The 23,862-nt window shown below is 39.8% G+C and overlaps 1 protein-coding gene across 5 annotated transcripts; it reads right to left on the reverse strand.

The window, feature by feature from the left end:
• Positions 1–23: 23 nt before the first annotated feature.
• MIER3 (MIER family member 3) lies at positions 24–20,919 on the reverse strand. 5 transcript variants are annotated; one of them, XM_082783668.1, is made up of 13 exons: positions 20,872–20,919; positions 20,388–20,412; positions 17,984–18,129; positions 15,947–16,081; positions 14,139–14,259; positions 11,962–12,047; positions 11,672–11,744; positions 7,918–8,069; positions 7,297–7,378; positions 5,576–5,667; positions 4,345–4,472; positions 4,021–4,166; positions 24–3,935 (listed from the first exon to the last, which is right to left on the reverse strand). In XM_082783668.1, exons 1-13 carry the CDS (start codon positions 20,878–20,880, stop codon positions 3,478–3,480), a joined length of 1,653 nt encoding a protein of 550 aa, XP_082639794.1. In that variant the 5' UTR covers positions 20,881–20,919; the 3' UTR covers positions 24–3,477. The 5 variants fall into 5 exon arrangements, with proteins under 5 accessions (XP_082639794.1, XP_082639793.1, XP_082639796.1 ...); XM_082783667.1 differs by having other exon boundaries at positions 5,576–5,670; XM_082783670.1 differs by lacking the exon at positions 15,947–16,081 and having other exon boundaries at positions 5,576–5,670.
• Positions 20,920–23,862: the final 2,943 nt, after the last annotated feature.

Here is a 23,862-nt window from a genome sequence, read left to right on the forward strand (position 1 = left end):
CATGAAGAGCTTTACAAGTAAAGAAGGGTTTCCAGACATTTATTTCTGGAACTGTACACCAGATATTAAAATACAACAAATACAAAATAATGCTCAAAAAAATCAGTGTTTATGTACAAATATTAAAACCAATGCAATAGCGACTTCCTCTTGAACATCTGATACTAAATCATGTTCCGATTGTCACTAAATTTATTGTTATGCACAGGGTACTTTGAACTGAGAATAACTGGAATCTCTGTTTTATTAAGACGACTATAACCATATGTACTTATTTTACAGTTGATAGTATTTTCCTTTTTTTTTTTTTTCAATTAAAAATAGGAATAAAAGAAAAAATAGTAACCTGGTCATTATTTTATAAATTACTGTATTTAGTTTTCCTATCTGTAGACAATGTGCTTGTAATGCTGGGCAAATAACGTCCCTGTTGGTCAGTCCATCCATTAGTTTACATTCAAAGTTAAAATACTCACTAGAGACTTTGGTTAAGTTATGTAATACCACTATGTTCTACTGGATCTGATTTTTTCATTCATTTTTGACCCTCAGATTTAAAAATTAAAAACAGGAAACAATTGTACAATTCATTGACCTAATTGTACACAATTTAGTATTCTTCAAACAGTATTGTACATCCTTCAAGTAAATTCAGCAGTTTGACCATGACAAGAGGAAAACTAAACATTTAAAAATCTAGCATGAGAAGATGATGTATGACTAACAAAAGTAAAAGTATTGCTATAATCACAGCACCAGTTACACTTCTAAATGAATCAGCTATCCTCTTCAGATTCCCTGTACATAAAAAGGATACATTTACCAACACTGCAATTGCCCATTATGGATTTTTGGTTTGTTTGTATGAAGAAAAAGTGTGGCAAAGAATAAAGAATTCATCACAGTTTGTTATAAGAATTGTGCTTCACCATCTAAGAACCAAGGCAAGGTAATTTCTTCATATGCTTGCAATTCAGTTATCTTCATGCTGACTTTCAAAACGCAATTCTTTTAATAAACAGTAACAAGTTCTCCATTTAAATGTTTAAACTGAGAGAAAAATAAGTAAGTCCAGCTTTTAAAAGAAGAATTCAATAAATAGCTATTTTACATGGATAAAGTCATAGTGGTACAAATTTATGAATGTCACATCAAGCATGCACAAAAATGTTCCTATACACAGAAGTAGTCAGAAAATATTGAAATAGATATCTAAAAAGATATGAAGAATTTACATATTTACAAAATCTTGCAAATTATTGCCTCATTTTAACAAGGAATTAAAAGTAAACGATACCAGCTAGCTAGCCAACAGGCTAAATAAGATCAGCATTTAAAAATCTACTAGACTAGCCGGAATTCATTTTTCTCTCATATCATTTTCTGAATTTTGGTCAAAAGTCTTTATTAAATAACTAAAGTGTCCATTCAACTTGCTGACAACCCAAACCTTAGACAAGTCTCTGTCTACATTAAGATCTCAGCAATGCATAGATAAACTGAATATATTACTGCATCAGCTAATGAGAATGGGCATGTTCATTTAAGTGCAACTGGTATAAGCATTCAGTCATCTTTGTATAATGATTTTTATACACACCAGCCACTCACTGTAAACCCATAGATAAAATTGAATGTATAACAATGAAGGAATATGGCCAGTATTTTACAAAATTACATAAAATGTGTTGATTCATAAACAAAAGAAACAGGATACAAAGTTCAGCACAAAACACAGCAACAAGAAGCTGACAACTTGGCTAAAAAATGTCAGAGTACAACACAGGGCCAAGGCTACCTGTTAATTACTGTGTACTTACCAAAATTACACGTTCTGGATGTATAAATTAAGAACTGATTACAAATTATCTCTGCTTTTGTCCACTGTGCTAAACTGATCTGCATTTAATGTGGTAAGTGTGCTATTGTGTAAACAATTCAAAGCAATCTTCATTACAATGCCATAAACTCCATACTCTGCATCCGAAAGTCAGGATGACAATGCAGTTCACAGTATGCATAATAAATACCCTCTTCCCTTTCAAATATTAGTCACTACTTTCTAATTACTCAGAATGACCTTGAAGCAACTATTACATATATCAACAATGCAAAACTAATCGCTTGAATAATGAAAACAAGTTAGTGGCAATTAAGTTTAAAATATGAACAGTGCAAAGAAAAGTATGGAGGGAAAGCAGTAATCTTACTGAAATATGGTTTGGATTCCTATTAAAAAAACCTGCAAGTTGTATGCTACAACATGTTACACACCAGTACTATGTTTGATTTGACTCTCCCACAAAAATTAGAAGAAGCGTTTGCAAGACAAATGTTCTGGATGGCTGAACTGGACCCAATGTTCAGAATAAAAATTCACTGAAGTAAAATAGTTACTTTTGTGGGAAACATTTTTACTCGTCCTTTCCTATTTGACCAAGCTAGCAAAATGCCATTTTTCAGCCAATGACTTTGACAAAACAAATAAATGCAATCCACGCTAAAGAAAAGCTTTTAAATACATACTTCAAGGTTCTACTACTTCTGTATAAACTAGACAGTCCCTCAAAACTGTAACACTTTGAACTGCAGTACTCCAAACAATTTAAGATGTCTTCCAAAACATAGACTGTTTAATGGTAAATCCTAAACTGTGCAGACTGTAGGTTTATGCAACAACAGCTGCCTTATGAAAGTTAAGTTACACAATTACGTTACTCTTCAAGTTGTGGACAAACCTCATCAGAATACAACAGCCAAAAATGCATCTGTTTAAGCCAGTCAGTTTAAAGCACACAGACACCTCTGGCAGTATAATTACTTCTTGTAAGGTAGCCATGGCCTATAATTTTGCAACAGCATCCAAGTGTAGGTCTTCATACTTTACTCGTGTTAAGTCCCTTGTGCTAGCTTCCACCAAGATGAACTTGCTGTTTTGTAAACTGAAGTGCTCTAGTTTAGTATCACATGAGAGAAGGTTCCATTTAAAAAACATCCTTGTATGTTTGTGCAGTTTAAATTAAAGAAGCCCATCCCTGCCTTTATAAGAAAGAAAATGCTACATTGCGCAGGGATCAGGATTGGTACCTGTAAACATTGTTATTCCACTGCATTTGTGACAGCAAAAGTAACTTAGACTAAAAAGCCACTCCAATCAGTTCAGAACTTCTGTGCTGGTTTTGAAATGGTGGCCTCTGTCTACAGGCTTTAAAAAAAAAAAATTGAAGCAGAGCTTAAAGCTGCACCACAGAGTTCTCTTAGTCCCAAACTCTGCCAGACATCCTATGACATTTCCACATTTATGGACTGAAAAAAGAAATTACTCTTGATAAATCAAGATAATAGTTCTATACATACAAAGACATCACTGATGTCATAATGTTCAAACTTCCAGTGAAAGACTAAGCAAACCTGATAGCTCCCATCAAGTTTACTACTACTGCATAAAGTACCCACTGTTTGTTTCGTTTTCCATAGTCATTCTGAGTGAAGAGCAGTATGTTGGTGAAGAGTGTGGGTGTTGATAAAACCGTTTGTCTCATTTGAAGATAGACTACTGAAGTCAGCCACTGAAACAGCCATTTTGGCACTGGTAATATGGTGTGTATGGTTCTCAAAGTCCACACCAAGGTTATTTACAGAGACATCATTCATGAAGGATTCTGGGACAGCAATTCCCATTTTCAATCTCTTTGCGGGTCTTTCTGTATCCTCACTGCACATGTTCATTGGGTTTAGCTCTGAATGATAAAAGCCAGTCTCAAATAAATTAAAACAATCACTTTCACCATTGCTTGGCAAGTTAAGCAACTCTTCTGTTCCAACAGGCACATGATTAACTGGTGCTCGGGGTAAGCTGTCCATAGGAGGAAAGGCATCATCCAGGCAGTTCACATCTGAAGCATGGCAGACTGTAGCTACGGTATTTGTCAATGCTGGAAAAACAGATGAACACAAATGTAAATGAAATAGTAGTTTATGTATTCACAACAGTTAGGAGTTTTGTTTTCCTTGATTTACCTGTCAACTCATTGGCAGTGATGGAGTTCAGAATGCTTAGCTGTTGATCAGGAATGGTTTCTGCTCGACTATTAGATGTTAAGGCTGGAGTGTGCACTGCTCCACCAAGGGCTTCTGCTTCATCTACCAAACGATCCATGTAGTCCCTAAAAGAATATTACAACCACAATGGGTTATTTAACATGAAATCAAAGCCTAGAATGATGACACAATTTAATTTTAGTTGCCATAGGCACAGCAGCATTACACTGCAAGGATGGGAGAAAAAAAAATCTTCTACATTTAGGATTTGCAACAGAATACATATTCCAGCATTATACTTACGTAACTCCTGGATGATGGTTATATCTCTTCTTTCCAAATCTTGTTTGCTGAGCAAAATAATCGTAACGTTCTGACTTCTTCCACATGTAATAGAAAGCCACACACTCAGCAACTGTTCTGGTTCTTACCTAAAAAAAGGCAAGAAGGACTGACAAGATTAATGCACAGACATTTTGTCATCTCTGCAGTTCCCATACCCCTGCAATATTGTTAGATTTATTACTCCAGTATCTGGAATAAACAAATTCAGTTACAGACTCTGAAGAGATCCAAAGTTTCATGTAACTGTTATGTCAGGTTCTACTGTATTACATTGTTGTATGTTCTTTTTCACAGATTGAAACTGTATCTATATCTGAAACATTTCAGTTCATAAACCATGTAACAATTTTTAAATTGTAAGACTGTGAGACAGGCTCTTGGAAGGAAAAAACTCATCAGATCATGACCTAAGAGTAGTAGGCCAAAAAAGACAATGGGTACTGATTTCTTTTGGGAAAATCAGGAACTGTTGAGGTTTGAAAACAGATATGCACAACAGTATGTTTAAACAAAACAAAATTGTTGTTTTGTTGAGAAGACATTAAGGACTCCAAAGATTCATTTTGATGTATATTAACCTGAAATCTGACAAACACATCAGTCTCATAAAGAAAAAAAAACCTCAAGATGGTATCAAAACATAAAGGAAGTACACAAAGTTTGGAAGTGTCCATATTGATATATATATTTTTGATCAAAAAATATCCAATTCTTATTCTTCAAGCACAAAGGAGTTAATCAGAAGCAATCCAGATCAAGATTAGAATTCCTTCAATTAGCCAGAAAACACAAACCTGATAGATGAGTACAGTACCTTCTGAAAACACAAAAAGCTAAGCCTGCGTTTGTACAATTACACCTTTCTTGTGATAAAAAGAAAGTTAGGATGGGTTTTCCCCTCCCACAGCCACAGTATGCGGGTTTTATACTTTAGGAGAGACAAGCATTTTAACTAAAACATAATATAAATGCATAAATAGAAGCGATGTCAGCGCAAGTCAATTTCAGAGACAGTATTTAGCTTTTTCAATGACATCTGAGGTAACCTTAGCACAAAAATGCCCAACTGGTTGCGGTACGTTGGTTCTTATTTCACATTCCTGCATGACTTTGGACAAATGTATTGCTTTTAGAGATTTCCAGCATCATATCATCTACCAGTTCTTCCATTTAATTGTAAAACACTAACCTTGTTTTTCTGTATGAGATGGAAGTCTTTTCCATAAATCAGAAGTGCGTGTTCAAAGCTTCTGCATTCTTCTTCTGTCCATGCTGTCATCTCTTCTAGCCAATAACAAAAACAGCATATTATTTGTGCTCAAGAAACTTTTACAGACAATAAAATAATTGTGTTGCTAATGCATGAATATTCAAACACACTGTTAAAAACAATAGGTTATTTAGACCCAGTTCTTTACTGTACAGATATCCTACCCCAAATCTAACACTCCTATTTATAAAGACTCATGGAAGAGTTTGATTTCTAAAATCTTTTATCCTTGAGGGCAAAGGATATTCAAAAACTGATTATTTCCTATGAAATTTGTCATAAAAAAGACTTAAAACATCATGAAGGTATTCGATTAATTTTCTGACATACTTCCTGCATAGGTCACTGATCAATATCAACTGAATATCAAGTTACATACAGTATGTATGTTAAGCCCCCAGAACTGTTTTTACTAAATCACAGAAAGGTTTGGATTGGAATGGACCTTAAAGACCACCCAGTTCCATCCCCCTGCCATGGGCAGGGACACCTCCCACCAGACCAGGTTGCCCAAAACCCCATCCAGCCTGGCCTTGAGCACCTCCAGGGATGGGGCAGCCACAGCTTCTCTGGACAACCTGTGCCAGGGCCTCATCACGCTCACAGTAAATATTTTTTTTCCTTTTATCTCACCCAAACCTACCCTCTTTTAGTTTAAAGCCATTACTTCTTGTCCTATCACTCCACTCCCTGACAAAGAGTCCCTCCCCAGCTTTCCTGTAAGCCCCCTTTAGGTACTGGAAGGCTGATATGATGTCTCCCCAGAGCCTTCTCTTCTCCAGGCTGAACAACCCCAGCTCTCTCAGCCTGTCTTCATAGGAGAAGTGCTCCAGCCCTCTGGTCACCTTTGTGGCCCTCCTCTGGACTCTCTCTAATACGTCCATGCCCTTCTTGTGCTGTGGAACCCAGAGCTGAACAGAACTGCAAGAATACATTGCCGGCTCACAATAAAATCTGATTTTCATGTAAGGGAGTAATAAAACTAGGGGCAAGCAAGGCAGAAGTCCATTTTCCACTTAACTCAAAGTTTTCCAAATTCTACCAAAGGCCTGCAGAACAATATGGTGGATTCAGATTAGGGTTGACATAACACAACGCTGATGCAGTGAAGAAAAGAGTAGGGCTCATTTACATAGCCAGCTATGTTTTCCTCATTCCGGTATAAATGCCATCAAATTATTGTTGTGTGTGCCCCTTTGCTGGAGGTGTCAGGACCAGGTTGGACAACCTGGGCAACCTGGTGGCATTCCTGGCAGGGGGGATGGAACTGGGTGATCTTTAAGGTCTCATTCCACCCAAGATGTTCTATGATTGTTGACCATGAACTCAAACTGTAACAAGGGTGAGAACTGCCTTACAGGAGCAAAATCACAGCTTCTTTCCCATCCCTCAGTCTGTGCCATTCTTACAGCTGCAGTGGAGGAAAGAAGGGAAGAAAAGGTGTAAGAGCTGATCCTGTAAACTTGCATAAATTTGCAAACTTCTCTAGCAGAAATTTCCAACAGATTATACTTAATCCGTGCTAAAAACATGATGGATAGGGAAATGTCTAGAAAAACCCTGAGTAAGAATCAGATTGACAGGCAACTTTAAGATTTTTTTCCCAATGCATTTCTGAAAAATCATATACTATTTCTTACCCTGAGACGCCTTTCCATTTGAACAGTATCTCTCAATTGCTTCTTTAACGTTATGGCTACTCTTGAGAAGTTCATACAGAGCCTACAAAATAAAAGAAGATTTAGATCGTATATTTGCAAGTGTATGCAAAGATTGTATATTTGCAAACTTTGTAAAGAAGAACCCTCTTCTTTATAAAAAGAGTTAAAAGTTTGTAAATATACAATCTAAATTTATGAAACTAGCCTTTCAGTGAGCATGCCTCATATCCAAAAAAGAATTTGTCTTTATTCATGATAAAAATATTTTAAAAAATCAGTCAAAACCAAAACTTTCAAAAAGTTGAAGCAAGGTTTAAACAAGCAAATGTAAAATATGCAGTTATTTAAAAAACACCTTGATTTGTTGAGTGTGACAATTAGAAGATCAAAATACTGCCAACATTCAAATACATGTAATTTGCCTAAATAAGCACATGCTTAAGATTACAAATAAGATCCTGATCCTAATAATATTCTAAACTAAAAAAAAAAAAAGAAACAATTACATTGAGTATTGCTGTCTTTATAATACAAGCAAAGAAAGAGAACACCATAATTACAAAGCAATGTGTCACAAATGGAACAGGATATAAAACATACTTGTTCATTGTCCCGTGTATGTAGTCCTTCAGGAATTCTGCCAATCATTTTTTCATTTCCTGTTCTTAAGGAGGTTTCAAAAAGGTATTCTTTAACTTTATTTTCTGAGATCACATCAGGCTTCCAAAGTAAATGGTCTTCGTTTTCATAGGCTGTTAAAACAGAAATCCATTAACACCAGGTGTGACATTTTAAGGACTATAACATAAAAGCTATTTTACAAAGACAGAGAACAGGAACGCAAAAGAAATCAAATCAAATACCATCATGCCACTTATATATTGCAGCTCACTTTTTGCACAAATGCCTCAGTTAAAAGACAAACTGCTGTATGGTGTGGTGAAGAGATCCAGGTTCCATGAGGGTGAGATAAGGGACTGAACTCTACAGAGTCTTTTCATAGGAATGGTTTGTAGACTGCTAGATGATTCAATCAAATTATGCATGTATACACATCATCTTCATACGAACAAACTAGCAAACCACTCTGTTTTATTCCGATGTGTATCAGGTTTACATGGCAAAGATTTGGTAGTGGGGGACTGCAGGGGTGGCCTCTGTGAGCAAAGCCCAGCAGCTGCCCCATGTCAGATCAGAGCCAGCTCCAGACAGCTGCAAAAGGGACTCATCACTGGCCAGAGCCGAGGCAGGGAGTGACACTGGTTGGGCCACTGGAAGAGCAGAGTCAAGGAAGGGGAAAAAAATACTGCTGGGGAACAGCAACTGGGAGAGAGAGAGGAGTGAGAAGCAGCCCTGCAGCCACCAGGTCATTGCAGGAGGAGGGCAGGAGGTGCTGCAGGCAGGCAGCAGCAGTTCCCCTGCGGGCTGTGCAGGGAGAGGCCCCTGGTGGAGCAGGCTGTCCCCCTGCAGCCCATGGGTCCCACATGGAGCAGATCTCCACGCTGCAGCCCCCCCATGGGTGGAGGAGCCCCCGGTGGAGCAGGTGGATGTGGCCTGGAGGAGGCTGCGGCCCATGGAGAGCCCCCGCAGGAGCAGGCCCCGGGCCGGAGCTGCAGCCCGTGGAGAGGAGCCCACGCAGGAGCAGGGGGTCTGGGGGGAGCTGCCCCCACCCGTGGGGGACCCGTGCTGGAGCAGTTTGCTCCTGGGGCATGGATGGACCCCGTGGGACGGAGCCTTGTGGGAGCAGTGCTTGAAGAGCTGCTGCCTGTGGGCAGCCCCCGCAGGCTCAGCTGGGGAAGGACGGCATCCATGGGAGGGACCCCATGGGAACTGACCACAGTCCCCACTCCCCATTCCCCTGCACTGCTCGAGGGGAGGGTAGGAGAGGGTGAATGGAGGGAAGGTGTTTTTGGTTTGCCTTTAGTTTCTCACTGTTTTAAACTGCTAGTGATAGACAACAAATTACATCAATCTCCTTCTACTGAGGCTGTTTTGCCCATGATGATAACTGCTGAGTGATCTCCCTGTCTTTACCTCAACCCTTGAGCCATTTCCATGTTATTTTCTCCCCCTTATCCTTTGACGAGGGGGAGTGAGAAAGCAGTGTTATGGAATTTAGCTAGCCATCTGTGCCAAACCACGGCAAACCGTTTTCAGCAAATAACTTACAGTTTACAGTAACATTGTAGAAAATTACTTTAATATTTTAAATATTATACATCTGGGAAGAGAAAAAAATAGAAGAGGAGGCGGCTAACTGATCACTTTCAACAAGAATTTGCCAAAACTTACTTATCTGAATAGAATTTAGGTCTTCATGTTGTTATTTCTTTTTGTGTTCGTTAACAACCAAGTTTTGTAATCTTGTACACTGCATGTTTTACAAACAATAAAGGGTGGATAGTCCTTCATAGTACACTGAAATCATGTATGTACCCTCTTAAGTAGCTTGACAGACAACATATCAGTCCTAAAGAAGATTTGGCTTGAACCTTTGCCAGTCTGTGCACACATTGTAAGATCTATAGTTTAATCTAGAATTTAACCAACAGATGTGATTAACGTTGCATATAATGTTTCATGTAATCTCTTTGTAATGCAAAATTCAGCATTTTTCACACACAAGCATAATGGATGTTACAGTAGAGAGGCAAAGAATCTTCTCTAACCTCTCATAAAACTGCAGGAAACAGTACTAAGTAAAGGTGAGAAATAAAGTTACATCTTCTCAGAAAGTGCTGTTATGGCATGATACAGAAAGATTTCAAATGGATATGTTATAAGCATAAGGTTTATAGAAAAACTGAGCTGCCATCTATGACAGTTCCAGCAGCTGGGACTACATGGCAGAAATATAAGCCTGTCTGCCATCACCACCTCTTCAGCTAGTACAGAAGAGGCTATCACAGGATCACCTTTACGTAGAGGGGGACAATTCTGGAATTGCTGCAGTGTAATGCCAGAACTCTGAAGCCTGTTTATTCCAGTACATGCAGTGTTTCAGAGTACCTCCACCTTACACCTCTGAGTGCTACTGACCCTCAGGTCCTACCTCCTTTATTTTTTTCCCCTTTCACTAATCAAGACAATCCAGCATTTCTTGCTGGAGTCCATGCCTGACATTCTCAAGAGGAGCTCCATGGGTTCTCCAATCCTGAGAGCTACCACACTGCTGGCCAGGCCAGCAGACATGACTCTCACCAGCTCTCTAGCATCAGCTCATTCCACTGAAAGTTGTTAGGTTAACTCCCTCATGGTCATCCTCTGGTTATTCTCTAATTCTTGGCTGATAAAAAATCAAGTATAAACAGCAAAAGGGCTATCCAGATAAATCTTGGTTTTATTCCTCCATTTCTTGCAACTGGTAAGCATCATGCTTGAATCTTCAAAAACGGGAAGCTGCCCTAGGTTTCTTACAGAACAAGAGATGTTCACTCACTAATGCTTCCAGCTCTGTAGTTAACAGCCTCCTTCTCTATTACAAACCATCATTGGCAATGGTGAAAAGACTTCATATGCTTCATTAGAATAATATTCCCATGAAATGTGTTGTTTTGAAAGCAAGTACCTGACAGAATTTTGAAAACTTACAGAAAAAACAAAACAAAACAAAACACAGAATGCCTTTCATTTATTAAGGTATCTCCCAAACTGTTCCTTAATTTCACAGTTGTTCTATCCATGAGAAAATTTCTCTTTTTTTTTATTCCACTGCTATCTGTGTTGCACTTTTCTCATAGTGAAAACCTTTAAAGATACTAAATAAAACTCTTAGATTATTTTTTATATTCAAACACAACTGCAGTTTTTAATCCAAATTTACAATGGAATAATATCAGACTTAGAATGTGTTTTGTAAAAGACAAAATGTATCAGGACCTGTATCTCCTTCTCATGCCACGGAAATTGAAAACAGTTTATTATGCTTTCTATATCCATTTCACAGCCCACACAGTTTTGCTTGCCAAACAACAACAACAAAAATTTAAAAAGCAACTAAAGAAAAATACAGTTTTGAAGATCTTCATTGTAAACTAGGTTACAAACTCATGGGCCAGTTATGATTCTCTGAGGAAAGTATTTCCTTCTTGACCCAGTGTTTGCTTCCTCCTAAAATCACTAGCTACTTCTGAATTAATGTTGTAATCCACACTCCTATGTCTTCTTGAGAATGTCTTCTTGAAGTCGTAGAATCACATTTCTGAGCAATAATTATATGGTTGCATCACTTCACATTTTTAGTATTTTTAAAGTCTCTGAGATTTTAACTATGTCATTGACTTTACAATAAAAAAATTAATCAACTGCTACACAGAAGCATAAGATAAAAAGTAAAATAGGCAGAAGAACTTACCCTTTTCTTCATCACTGTACCTGCCAAGGTAAGGTGGAATTTCAGCCTGATACTGTGAACCAACCATTATTTCCTGAAGATGTTAAAAAAAAAAAAAAAAAAAAAAGAGAGAAAAATATGATCAATATTTTTCACATGGAAGCATTAAAAACTGCCATTTACTTGGCATTCAGCACAAGGAATTTCAGAACTAAGGTATTATTTTAAATATGTACTCAAAATCATAACATAGAAACTACTATTAAAAAATGTTAGCTTTCTGTTTGATTGTCTTAAGAAACAGTAATTACCTTTCTCAAATCTTCAGATGAATTACCATTGTCTGCCTCTACATCTTCACCATCTGACTCTTTATCTCCATCACACGTAGTGTTTGCTTCAGACACAAAAAAGTTTTGTTTTAGGTAGGAAGCATTTTCAGTTTAAACATAACTGCAAGACATTCGTTATCTTTTGCTTTTGAGAGGAACGCCTGCTTTTATTCAGGAAGACACCGATCATGATTCTGTTGATCTAACCTTCTGACAAAGGGTCAAACTATAGCATTAAGTCATAAAGCACTGCCAATTGTATGCTACAGAACTGAAACATTCATCCTCACTGCAACTGAACCAATTTACTAACAGATAAAGGAAATGCAATCATTTTTCTTCATTGTTTTTTTCAATGAAAGCTTGTAACTTACTGAAAAGGTACGAGAAAATAATAATTAAAAAAAATAAATAAATCTAGGGCTAAAACTTAGCCCCAGTTAATCAAAAAAAAAAAAAAAAAAAAAAAAAAAGTAATGTAGAAGGCAAGTCTTTTTTACCTAGCAAAGACTTTAATCAGAAGTTTTAATGGGTATTCAAGACATTATTTTAAACAAGGCTGCTTCAAGATGAAGCAAAGATACAGCAGCAATATGCAAAACAGAATAAGCAAAAGACAGCTCATTCATTACTCTTTTCTACGTTTTTTTTTTTTTTCTCTTTCTCTCCTTGGGAAGGCAGACAGCAGAGCGCTCTACGTAATTCAAATACAGTACTTCACAGAATAACACATATTTTAGAATCTGGAACAGTCTGCTACTGTATTCTGAAGTAATTCTATTTTTATAGATGTATAATCCCTGGTAGAACGGAATCTACCATTATAATAAGATTAAAGCTATTTTTTATTCTCAAACTACAGTATGCTCAAAAATGGGGTTGCATTTTTAACTTCGTCACACCTAACTAGAACTTTCAACATCGTAGACAAAATCCAAAAATATATTGACAGAGGCTCCTCTTCTGTCATTATTAGAATCACTAGTCTCTCTCTTTTTGCTGTTAGAAGAAGCAGACAAGAAGCTAACATGAATTTATGAAATAACGTTATGCCTGGATAATCACATGCAATTATTTATTTCCAATTAATCCAATGTTTAACTTAACTTTGCCTTAGTATTAGAGAAATGAAAAGGGAACACAAAAAAAGATAAGACTGCCAACAGGACAGACACAGTAAAATGGTGTCAATAATTAGTAAATATTTGATTTAAAATGACCAACCAGAAGTTCTAATAGAGAAAGAGTAACATGCTAACAGAAAAACATGGTAGCTGAAAGCAAAGATGACTGTTCCTTAATCCTAAGTAAGATGAGGGTTTTTTCCATAAAGCTGCCTCATTTTCAGTGTCGTATTTGTTACCAGTTCATGAGCAACGTTTAAGTGCCACCGAATTTGGTGTTTCCTTAATTTAAAAAGTGCACTGCAATTTTTAAGGTTTTAGAATAGGGTTTTAGGATATAAGAATATATAAGAATATGGTTTAAGGATTTAAGGTTTAGAGTATCTCTTTCAATATGAATTTCTTAGACTACACCTTAGCAACATGTGAAGAACTACAACTGCAGGTGACTGAGGCAGCACCTTTATCATCCTTCACCTCTCGAAGGCTGAACTCCCCCAAGAAATAGCTTAAGACACTTGCCAAATTGAAACCATGATAAAATCCTTCGGCTCACCCTATGAAGTCCCATAGAAAAGTGCTGTATGTATGAAAGAAAAAATCACAAAGAAATCACAGCCATGTTCATATCCTCAGGCTGAATGGAGGAGTCACTAGCTTAAAAATGGCAGCAAAGTTTTAGTAGAAAAACACTAACTTAAAAGAATATGCTACAGATTCATGTCATTCACTAAAATACTGAAAACCATAAAAGTGTTCCTCGACACCACACTAAATAGTGATTACAAAAAGTTACTGTATTTGTAGCAAAATTAATCAATTTTATTTTATTTCTTTGAGCATGGCACCAAGTATAGGTCTTCTAGGTAATTAGTAATAATGACCAAAGAACATTCATGTCCAACACCCCCCAAAGCATTATTTCTTATCTCCCGGTAAAGTTAGCAGTCTGCAAATGTGACAGTTTAAGCTAGGAAGCTGTATATAATGCCAGGACTTTTTAGAATACTGTTACAAAATTAGTTTTCCTACATCTTAATGGCCGAGGAAAGAAGTCTGTAGCCTCATGTGAAGTAACCGATGGTGTCAAGTCATCAGCAGAGGACTGTGTTTCTTCATCATCACCCGACAAGAGGTCTTTAGCTATTTCCTCCTGTATCATTAAAATAATAACAAAATAATAATAAAAAACAGTAACAACAACTAAAAAAAAACCCTCAAAATGTCTACTAAGTATAGACCAGTAAGGAGTCAGATTCATCACATTTTGATAATTTAATTAAAATGAATTATTTTACCCTAAGTATCACAGAATCACAGGACAGCTGAGGCTGGAAGGGACCTCTGGGGATCATCTCGTCCAAGCCCCTGTTCAAGCAGGATCACCTAGCACACACTGCACAGGATCACGTCCAGGCAGGTTTTCCGTATCTCCAGAGGGAACTCCACAGCCTCTCTGAGCAACCTGTTACAGTGCTCTGTCACCCTCACAGTAAAGAAGTGTCCTCCCATATTCAGAAAGAAATCATTTTAGTAGATTGTACTCCATTCATTAAAAAGCTACTTTGCTCTTCCTAAATCCAAGAACAAATATAACTTTATTTCAGAGTTGACACAGGGGTTCATTTCTCTTTTGTCCTTTAATAAAGTAAAGGTACAAGAAAAAACTCTGCAACCATCAATCTCAGACATTTGTCTAACTGCTTCCAGTGAAAAACACTAATGACAAAATTCTAAAGTTCTGAGGCAACTTCCATTCTTTCCATCACAGACACATTGAAACTTTAAGAACCTGCTACCCTTTAAACTCTGGGAAAGAAAAAAAAAATTGCCAGGAACAACCTGGTATCTTACCAAAATACACACAAAAAAATGAATTTTTCATAGGTTAAACAAGAGAAAAGGAAGAAGATGGAAAGAAAGAAAAAAAGAAAGAAAAAGCTCACTTCCTCCACTAGCAGACATGTCTGAACCCCTCTGAATGGAGGTTAGGGAGGGAAAGAATGGTATTAGACAACAAGCTGACTACATATTTGTAGCCTCAACAGAATCGTGAATCCTAATGAGAATCAGATGTGCAGAGCCATCATTATACTCTACTTTCTGTGGCGTTTACCATTACATCATACTTTCAGAAAGTATTTTTAAAAAGCATATACTTACTACCTATAGATTTTATAATCCAAATTACTGTCTGAATACTCCTTACAAACAAAAATGAGCTTAAAATCTCAGAATTCAATGTTAGCCTGCAAATCATGTAAGCTCATGTTTTTTACATCAGTAATGCAACGCATATAGTCACTGTAGGTAAATACAGTCTCTCTCTCTCTCTCTCCCTGAAGTTGAGACCTTCCCAAATGATACATATCTGAAAGGAACATTCCAAACATCCAGGAGAGCATTTTCAAGTCATCCACATAAATTTTGATACATAACACATACGCTGGAATCCAGAATTATTATTTCCGGATGTTGCATACATTAAAATAAAATATAGAACTTTGGGGAAAAATCCCACTTCTCTTTAAAAACAAACAAAATCCTACAGTTCTTTGGATGTGTTTTAGAATAACTGAACTTATTCGTTTCTCATTTGTTGTTATAAATTGCCATTGAAGCTGCCATGCATTTGTAAGTGCAATAAGTGTAACTAGAACCAGATCTTCATTGTCCTTGAAAATTAATAAATTCAAAATAATACAGTAATTATCAATTGCATATTGAAATTGACAAAGATACACATTGTGTAACATCAAGAGGTAGTCAAACATAATTTGAGGTCATTTGGATTTCTGCTTTTAAATTGTAATACCGGTAAAGATGGCTCTCCAACTTACTTTATCTAGAGTCATATCTGGAAGTTCATCTGCAAGTTCACTTGGAGAGCTATCCGCACTGGAACCTGCTATAACTGGAATTGTGGGTTCATAGCCATAGAATGCCAGTAAATCTTCCAATGGCATGTTTCCTTCCTAATACAAGAGGATTTACAAACACTTTAACATATTGCCAAATACTTGTGAACAGTTCAGGCCTAAAAGGATAGGACGTATTTTGAAAAACAAAAGTAAGAACAAACAAAGAAATACTTAATTGAAAGCAGAAAACTTGAATCAAGATTTTAAATATTTTCAGGCACAGGATTGAAATAATTCATCACCACCTCTATTGTCATATAGTGAAGTCCAATCATACAATTCAAGAAAAATCTTTACTAGATGAAACTAAATAGTAATTGACTATTAAACATTGATCCTTATCTGATGATTTGCCTGTATTTCTTCAAGAGAAGATACACTAGGAATACAACCCCCCTACAAGAGAGAACTGCAGAAAAACTTGATTTTAGTCCTACATAGTTACAGCTGCATGTGTAAATTCAAAACCCCACAAAAGTAAACCAAAATAGCAACTCTTTATTCCTCATATCCATTTTCCGCACAACATATTTGGTAGTGACTGCTGAGCAGCTGAGAAAGACAGCTAACGATTTAGAATGCAAAAAAATAATCGAGAGAGAGGCTGGATTTATAATTTTTTCCGACAGTTTTTGATCAAATGATTCTACTAAATACCGTATTTGCAACCTAAGACAATTAATGAAACAACAAACCATGGAGATTAATTTACCTGATTCAAGCCATCAAAGAATAAGAAATATTTTCCAATATTTATACCTTTAAAAGTTTTATTACCTTTAAAAATTTCTTGTTGAACTCATACACTGATTAAATTACTTGTTTTCTTTAGTCAGCTAAGGTGTTAGTCCTGCAAAGACTTTTCACAATGGGTAAACGTAAACACATGTCCAAGTCTTTCCAGGATCGGGACCTAAAGTAATAAAGTGTTTAAGATGAGTGGCTCTCAGTTCTATTTCCTTCTATTATAGAGGCAATAAGATCATTTTGTGGAGTAATAACTCCATTTTAACCACTAGACTTGGCAAGCTCCTTTGTTATTGTAACTACAAGTTCATAATCAGCAAAAATGTAATTGTACATGTAGAAGGACAAAAAATCAGGAGTTCATTGAATTCACTGTCAATTCAGCATTTAACTTTTTTATATGGGCTACACAGATACAGCTTCATATTTGATGCCAGAAACTACGCTTTCCTGAAACTCAACCAAAATCTGCAGTTATGTTGAGCAATGTAAGTGGGTCACTGAATGGTAATTCAAGTGGCGTCAATTTGTGGGTGTTCAGCATTCAACAGACATCTGAAATGGGTGATGCACTGACATGGATGAACAAGAGGCGTAAACAGGAAAAGCATGTAATTAAACAGTGTAAAATACACAATACGAAAAGCCAAGGAGCACGTTGGTCATTCTGTACACCCACCAACTGCCAAACTGATAAAACCGAGACAGAAAACTAGCATTTACATAGCGAATGAATGCGATCCATCACGTCTAAAACATAAATGTTTGTTTCCAGATTGGAAAAACGAGAAATGACCAACAGAATGAAATACAGCTAGTTGTCACTTAAAAGCACGCACAATGTATAATTTCTACCTATTTCCAACTTCTAAAACTGATCTGAGTAATAAGAAGTGATATTTGATAAGAGGACTTTTAAAGTCAGCTTCAGTGGTTTCTCCTCCAAAGTGAAAGCACTCTTAAATGAAGAAGAGTCTGACTTTAACCTATCTCTAATTCCTTTGAAAAGCCAAATTCAGCCTTTTTGCGAGAACACAGTGCTGTCTCCTAACTAAACTTGATTTTCTTTTCCTCTTTTTAAACAAGCTGCAAAAGCATTTTTTAGGAAACTGCATTATACAATGCAAACTAAAGAACAGGTTGAGCATTCTTTACAGTAAAAAGGGCACAACACATATGGACATTTAGAAGAGGGTTAGTCACTCTTACCTTTTCTAAATCTTCAATTTCAGAGCTGAAATTTTTGCTTTCTTCCATCATTTCCTCTTCTTCAAGAGTGCGTTCATCGTCATAATCATGCACCAGCATTTCAGCAGAAGGGTCAAAGTCATGATCCTCAGATGATAAAGAGCCAACTATCAAAAAAACCCTAATCTGAGTTATTTTTTCTACATCAACACATGAAGTCACACACACACAAAAAAAGTTGCATGTATTCTTTCACATATAGGGTCAAAACTTTAAATGGAATAACTGGAACAAACACCTAGCTACCTGACAAATTCAGCTGTTTTAGCTGGCCTTCCCTTTTCATACTTCTAAGTAATAGGTATACTTTTCTCTCTTGCAGAACTTGGAAGAACTTTCTGAACTACTGAAACAGTTGCAGAAAGTACAATCCCAAATGAGTATTCTGATGGATAAAAGACTATTCAAACCATCCTTGAAAACACCGTTGAAGTATAAAGCATGTATATCACAAGAAATCAGGTGCTGCAGGCAAGCCAGTTGTACCTTGCAAATCCAGAGGCTGTGATTTATAGTCTCTGATTCTGTTTATAATGATTTATATGGTAACTAGTCTAGCTTTTCACTGGTAAATGGCTACCTTTAGCTTAAGAACCAACTTTCTACTAACAGCAAAATACACAGTGAGACTCACTTCAGCTTAGTTTAGCTGAGGTCTTAGCACTTGATCTAGAAAGAAATAACAAAATCTGCAGAGTCTCAAGAAATAGAGGAAAATATATGGGAAATTACAAAATGCTTCTAATGGACAGCATTTAGTTACCCAGCCATTGTGACAGCTCTGTGGTGGTCTGACAGAGAGTTTTTCATTACTCGAGGAGGTAAGTCATCCAAAAGTACTGTTATTATTTTATGTGCATTTTGTCAACTCTAAGAAACCTTATCATTATATTTGACAAGTCATACAGATGTAAATAATTTTGCACTGCAAAGTCAAAGAAAACTACAGAAATACAGGGTTGTTTTATACTTTAATGTGGACTTGCTTATGGCTTTCAGGATGGGAAAAGTAAGCAGATTGGGATATTTCTTTCGCTTCTGATTTCCCCTTCCAGTTTTTACATACTAGTGCTATATGCAATCCTTGGCTGATGAGAAGCAAAGAAAAGGTTTATTAGGAACTATGTCCTCAGAAGAACTTCTTTTGAACATCAAGAAAATATCTACAAATTTTCAATCCTCTTCTTCAAAAAAAAAAAAATAAAATAAAGCAGTATTCCTCACTGCACTGCTTCTAGCCTTCAAAGAGACACTTGTATATACTAACACTGCTGAGTCTTAGAGCATCCAATTAATTTTCAGCAATTACACTAAGTGTTTGTTCCTTACATGCAGGTAATTAAAGTAAACTTTGTCCGTTTAGCGTGCTTAAGACAATACTGTGCAAGTTCAAAATGCCATACCAGAAGGAATCATTCAAGCCAAAAATGCTTTTTATTCACATGCTGTTCATATTGTGGTCTCATGGATCTCCCAGCATAGCTGATACTACTACCCCAATTACGATAATTACATTATGTGTTGAATTTTTCCACTGTTAGCTATTACATCCCGATCCCATAGCTTTTCAAGAACTGAGAACCATCTTGATTTAGCATATATACAGATGTCTACATATATACACAGGCATATATGCCCATATGCTCAAGACTATTGTTTCAAATCACTGCTATAACTAATCTTATATTTGAATAACTGAATTGGAAGGTGTACACAACTCGTATATTTTAGGCAAAAAAAAGCCCCCCTCAGTGTCTCTGAACACTCAATATCCAACCCATACTCAAGTAACACAAGCTTGCTAAATTCAGTAAGAGCAGTTAAAATGAAGAAAAGTAGCTAATGCAGAATAGGACGGAAGCAAAGGCACTCCCCAACATACTTATTCACGAGTAGCCCTGATGATGTTACATACGCTTGCTGGTGTAAAGGGAAGGTATTCCAAAGAACCTTTACAGTGGTTCAGGCCTTAACGACTGCATATAATTATGCTTTTAAGTGCTTTCTGGTAATATCAAGAAGTCAGAAATTCACACGGGCCTGTAGTTATCAGCAAGAAGAGGAACTGTCTCTCTCTCTCTACCCTGACTACATGACTTTCCTGAAATGCTGACTTAAAAGCACCGTAAAACTTTGTGTTGGTCAGGGGCTCCCAGCAGCCGATCACTAACTGCGCCGGGAGCCGGGGACGAGCCCTCAAGCGCGCATCCCTTCCTTTGGAAATTCACGCAGGCGACTATGAGTTACGTGAAGGCGCTGCGCTAGGAAAGCTACGAGGCAAGAGAGGAGAGCCGCGGGGAGGACCCGGAGGGAGAGCACGGCGGGCAGGCAGGCTGCTGGGCAGCAGAAGCTGGCGAGGACGAACCTGGGCTCGAACTCCCAAACGATGCCTGAGGGGAGAGCAGACAGCGCGGTGAGTCCCGCCGCAGGTGGCCTCCCCCACCTCCCCTCCACCCACCCGCCCCGCCGCAGGCCCCGCACCGGGCCCGCCGCTCCCGCTCCCTCCCTCCCACCCCGGCCTGCGCGGGCCGTGACAGGGGAGCCGGGAGCCCCCCGGGAGCCCCCCGGCACCGGCCGCCGCCTCCCGCCGCCCCCGGCCCTGCCGCCACACCGGGCCCCGTCCCGCGGGCTGCGCACCGGCCCCCGCCGCGCGGCCTACTCGCGCAGGCTCCCGCTGCCCCGGCGGCTCGCCCGGCCTCCCCGCCGCCCCTCCGGCCCCGCCGCCCCGCCGGGCCGCCCCGCAGCGCTCCTCACGGCGCCGGCCGGGCGGGCGCGGGGGGCGCGGCGGCGGCGGGGGGCGGCGGGGAGGCGGGCGAACCCCGGCGCCCCGGCCCGCTTTCCCCGCTCACCTCCGCCATATTGGGGACGATCGGGGCCGAGCGGCGGCGCTGCGCCGAGTGCCCGGATGGCGCCGCTGAGCCAATGGCAGCCGCCGAGCCCCAGCCGGAGCCGGCCGGGGAGGGCGCCGAGGGGACGGCGGCACCGGGATGGGGCGGAGGAGCCGGCACCGGGACCCCGCCTCCGCCGCCTGCACACAGCCCGCGGGGCCGCCGCCGAGCAGCCGGCGCTGAGGGAGGGGCGCTCCCCGCAGCCCCGTCCCCAGAGTTGGAGCCCCCCCGTCCCCAGGGCAGCCCGCCGCGGAGCGGTGCTTGTCGCTCACCTGCGCCCTAGCCCCGAGTTTGGTCCCGGTCCCCGGTGCTGTCGCCGGCAGCGCTTCTGCAGCTGCCCGCAGTGCCGGGGCAGGAAAGCTAACGCCAGGCGCCGTGCTGCTCGTGGTTGTGCGGCGTGGCTTGAACAGAGAAAGGGGGATTCACTGCCCGGCGCGTTTTTGCTGCTTAAAAGCGGGTGCGTTGTATGCGCGAAGTAATAATCCCGTTTTGTGGTGGTTTCACCCCACAAACGCTCTCACTCCCCCTCCTCCTCAAAGGATAATGGGAGAGAAAATACCACGGAAAAGGCTCAAGGGCTGAGGTGAAGACAGGGAGATCACTCAACAGTTACTGTCGTGGGCAAAACAGACTCAGCATAGGGAGGTTAATGTAATTTATTCCCTATGACCACTGGAATAGAATAGTGAGAAACGAGAAACATACCAAAAACACCTTACGCTCATCCACCCTCTCCTACCTCCTTGCCCCGAGCCATGCAGGAGAACAGGGGGCTCTGGTCGGTCCCTGACGCTTCGTCTCAGTCTCCGCCGCTCCTTCCCGGTCCCTCTCTGCCCCTGCTCCCCGTGGGGTCCCTCCCATGGATGCCGTCCTTCCCCAGCTGAACCTGCGGGGGCTGCCCACAGGCAGCAGCTCTTCAAGCACTGCTCCCACACGGCTCCGTCCCACGGGGTCCATCCATCCCCCAGGAGCAAACTGCTCCAGCACGGGTCCCCCACGGGTGGGGGCAGCTCCCCCCAGACCCCCTGCTCCTGCGTGGGCTCCTCTCCACGGGCTGCAGCTCCGGCCCGGGGCCTGCTCCTGCGGGGGCTCTCCATGGGCCGCAGCCTCCTCCAGGCCACATCCACCTGCTCCACTGGGGGCTCTTCCACCCATGGGGGGGCTGCAGCGTGGAGATCTGCTCCATGTGGGACCCATGGGCTGCAGGGGGACAGCCTGCTCCACCAGGGGCCTCTCCCTGCACAGCCCGCAGGGGAACTGCTGCTGCCTGCCTGCAGCACCTCCTGCCCTCCTCCTGCAATGACCTTGGTCTCTGCAGGGCTGCTTATCACTCTTCTCTCTCCCAGCTGCTGTTGCGCAGCAGTTGTTTTTTTTTTTCCCCCTTTCTTCAATCTTCCCTCCCAGAGGCCCAACTAATGCTGCTCCCTGGCTGGTCTCTGGCCATCATTGGTCCCTTTTGCAGCTGTCTGGAGCTGGCTCTGCTCTGACATGGGGCAGCTGCTGGGATCTGCTCACAGAGGCCACCCCTGCAGCCCCCCTGCTACCAAAACTTTGCCATGTAAACCCAGTAAAATGTGCCTGAGTTCTGTTTGCAGATGGTGTAGTGATCCCCAGCTAGATTAGGTACTTACGCAGTCAAGCCCTGTACTGTTTATTTTATTCCACTGCACCTGTTGCTCTGATAAACAGAGTAAATTGTCAAATGCTTTCTGCACTGCTGATTTCACTCTAATTCCAATATATAAACTATTTTTGTACCTCCAAACTACACAGCATCTTAAGATGTAGAAATACCTACCTTTTATGTACCTGCTGGTATGATGTTAACAAAATAAAAATCCCAACACTTTGCAGAAACACAGAAATTGACAACAATTTCCTAAAAATGTTACCACAGTCAAAAGCAAAGTCCTGTACCAAATCTTCTGCTAATTTGCCAGTTAAAATATTTTATTAGATGTAGATCAAAGTGAAGATTTTTTAAATTATAATTTGGAACAATTTGATAAACTATTATGAACTCATAGCTCTACCACAGCAAGTTATTAGGTGTTTTCCAGAGCTGTCATAGAAGGCAGAAAGGATTCTGGAAAATGCACAGAACTGTAGTGGATAGGAGTCTACAAAACAGGAAAAAAATGCAATGCTTACATTCTTCTAAAGTGCATCTAAGAGAAAAAATAACTTTGTATATTCTGGTCTTTTCCTGAGATTGTATCAAGTTTTGCAATCAGAAATTACATCTATTAAAAAAAAAAAAAAAAAGAAAAGAAAAAAAAGAAAAAAGAGAGAGAGACAGAGAGAGAGAAAGAGAGAGAGAGAAAGAGAGAGAGAGAAAGAGGGAGAAACTCACAAATATTTGCAGATACCAGCATCTAAAAAAAATTAAAATCTGATGAATATCTGAATTCTGAACATTTGAAAATGATTCCGTATCCAAGCGGGGGCTGAATTTTGCTACCATCACCTATAGTGTAATTATGTTCTATGTTGTTACAGCATGTTTTGTCTCTCAGTGGTTTTCACTGGGAGCAAATCAAGGTTAAGAGTGAGGAGAGTGAAATTTCTGGTGTGAGCTTGTTTGAGGAAGGTGGAAATGAAAAAGGATGCAATTGTACCACCGCTTTCTCAGTTAGCATTTTTGTCCAGAAAAAGGGATGAACAAGAAGGAGTCACCTGGCTTCCTGGAGCAGTAGGGCAGTGTGAGATTGTTCCTTGCATTTTACAGGGACTCCAAATTAAAGATCACTGAACAAAATATGCATATGTACAGTGAGTCAAATAGTTACATCAATGCAGTTTTCCATAGCTGTTGGGCACACAAGAATGCATGGAGTTCTGTATTGTGAGGCATCTTTTCTCTTCAGGTAGAATTAAGAGGATGGGAGAAGAAATATGCCTAAGAAAAACTGAAAGAACTGACATGAATTAACACAAAGGAATCTATTCTTT

The sequence above is a fragment of the Aythya marila genome (assembly GCF_965140915.1).
Source record: "Aythya marila genome assembly, chromosome: Z".
Lineage (NCBI taxonomy): Eukaryota > Metazoa > Chordata > Aves > Anseriformes > Anatidae > Aythya > Aythya marila.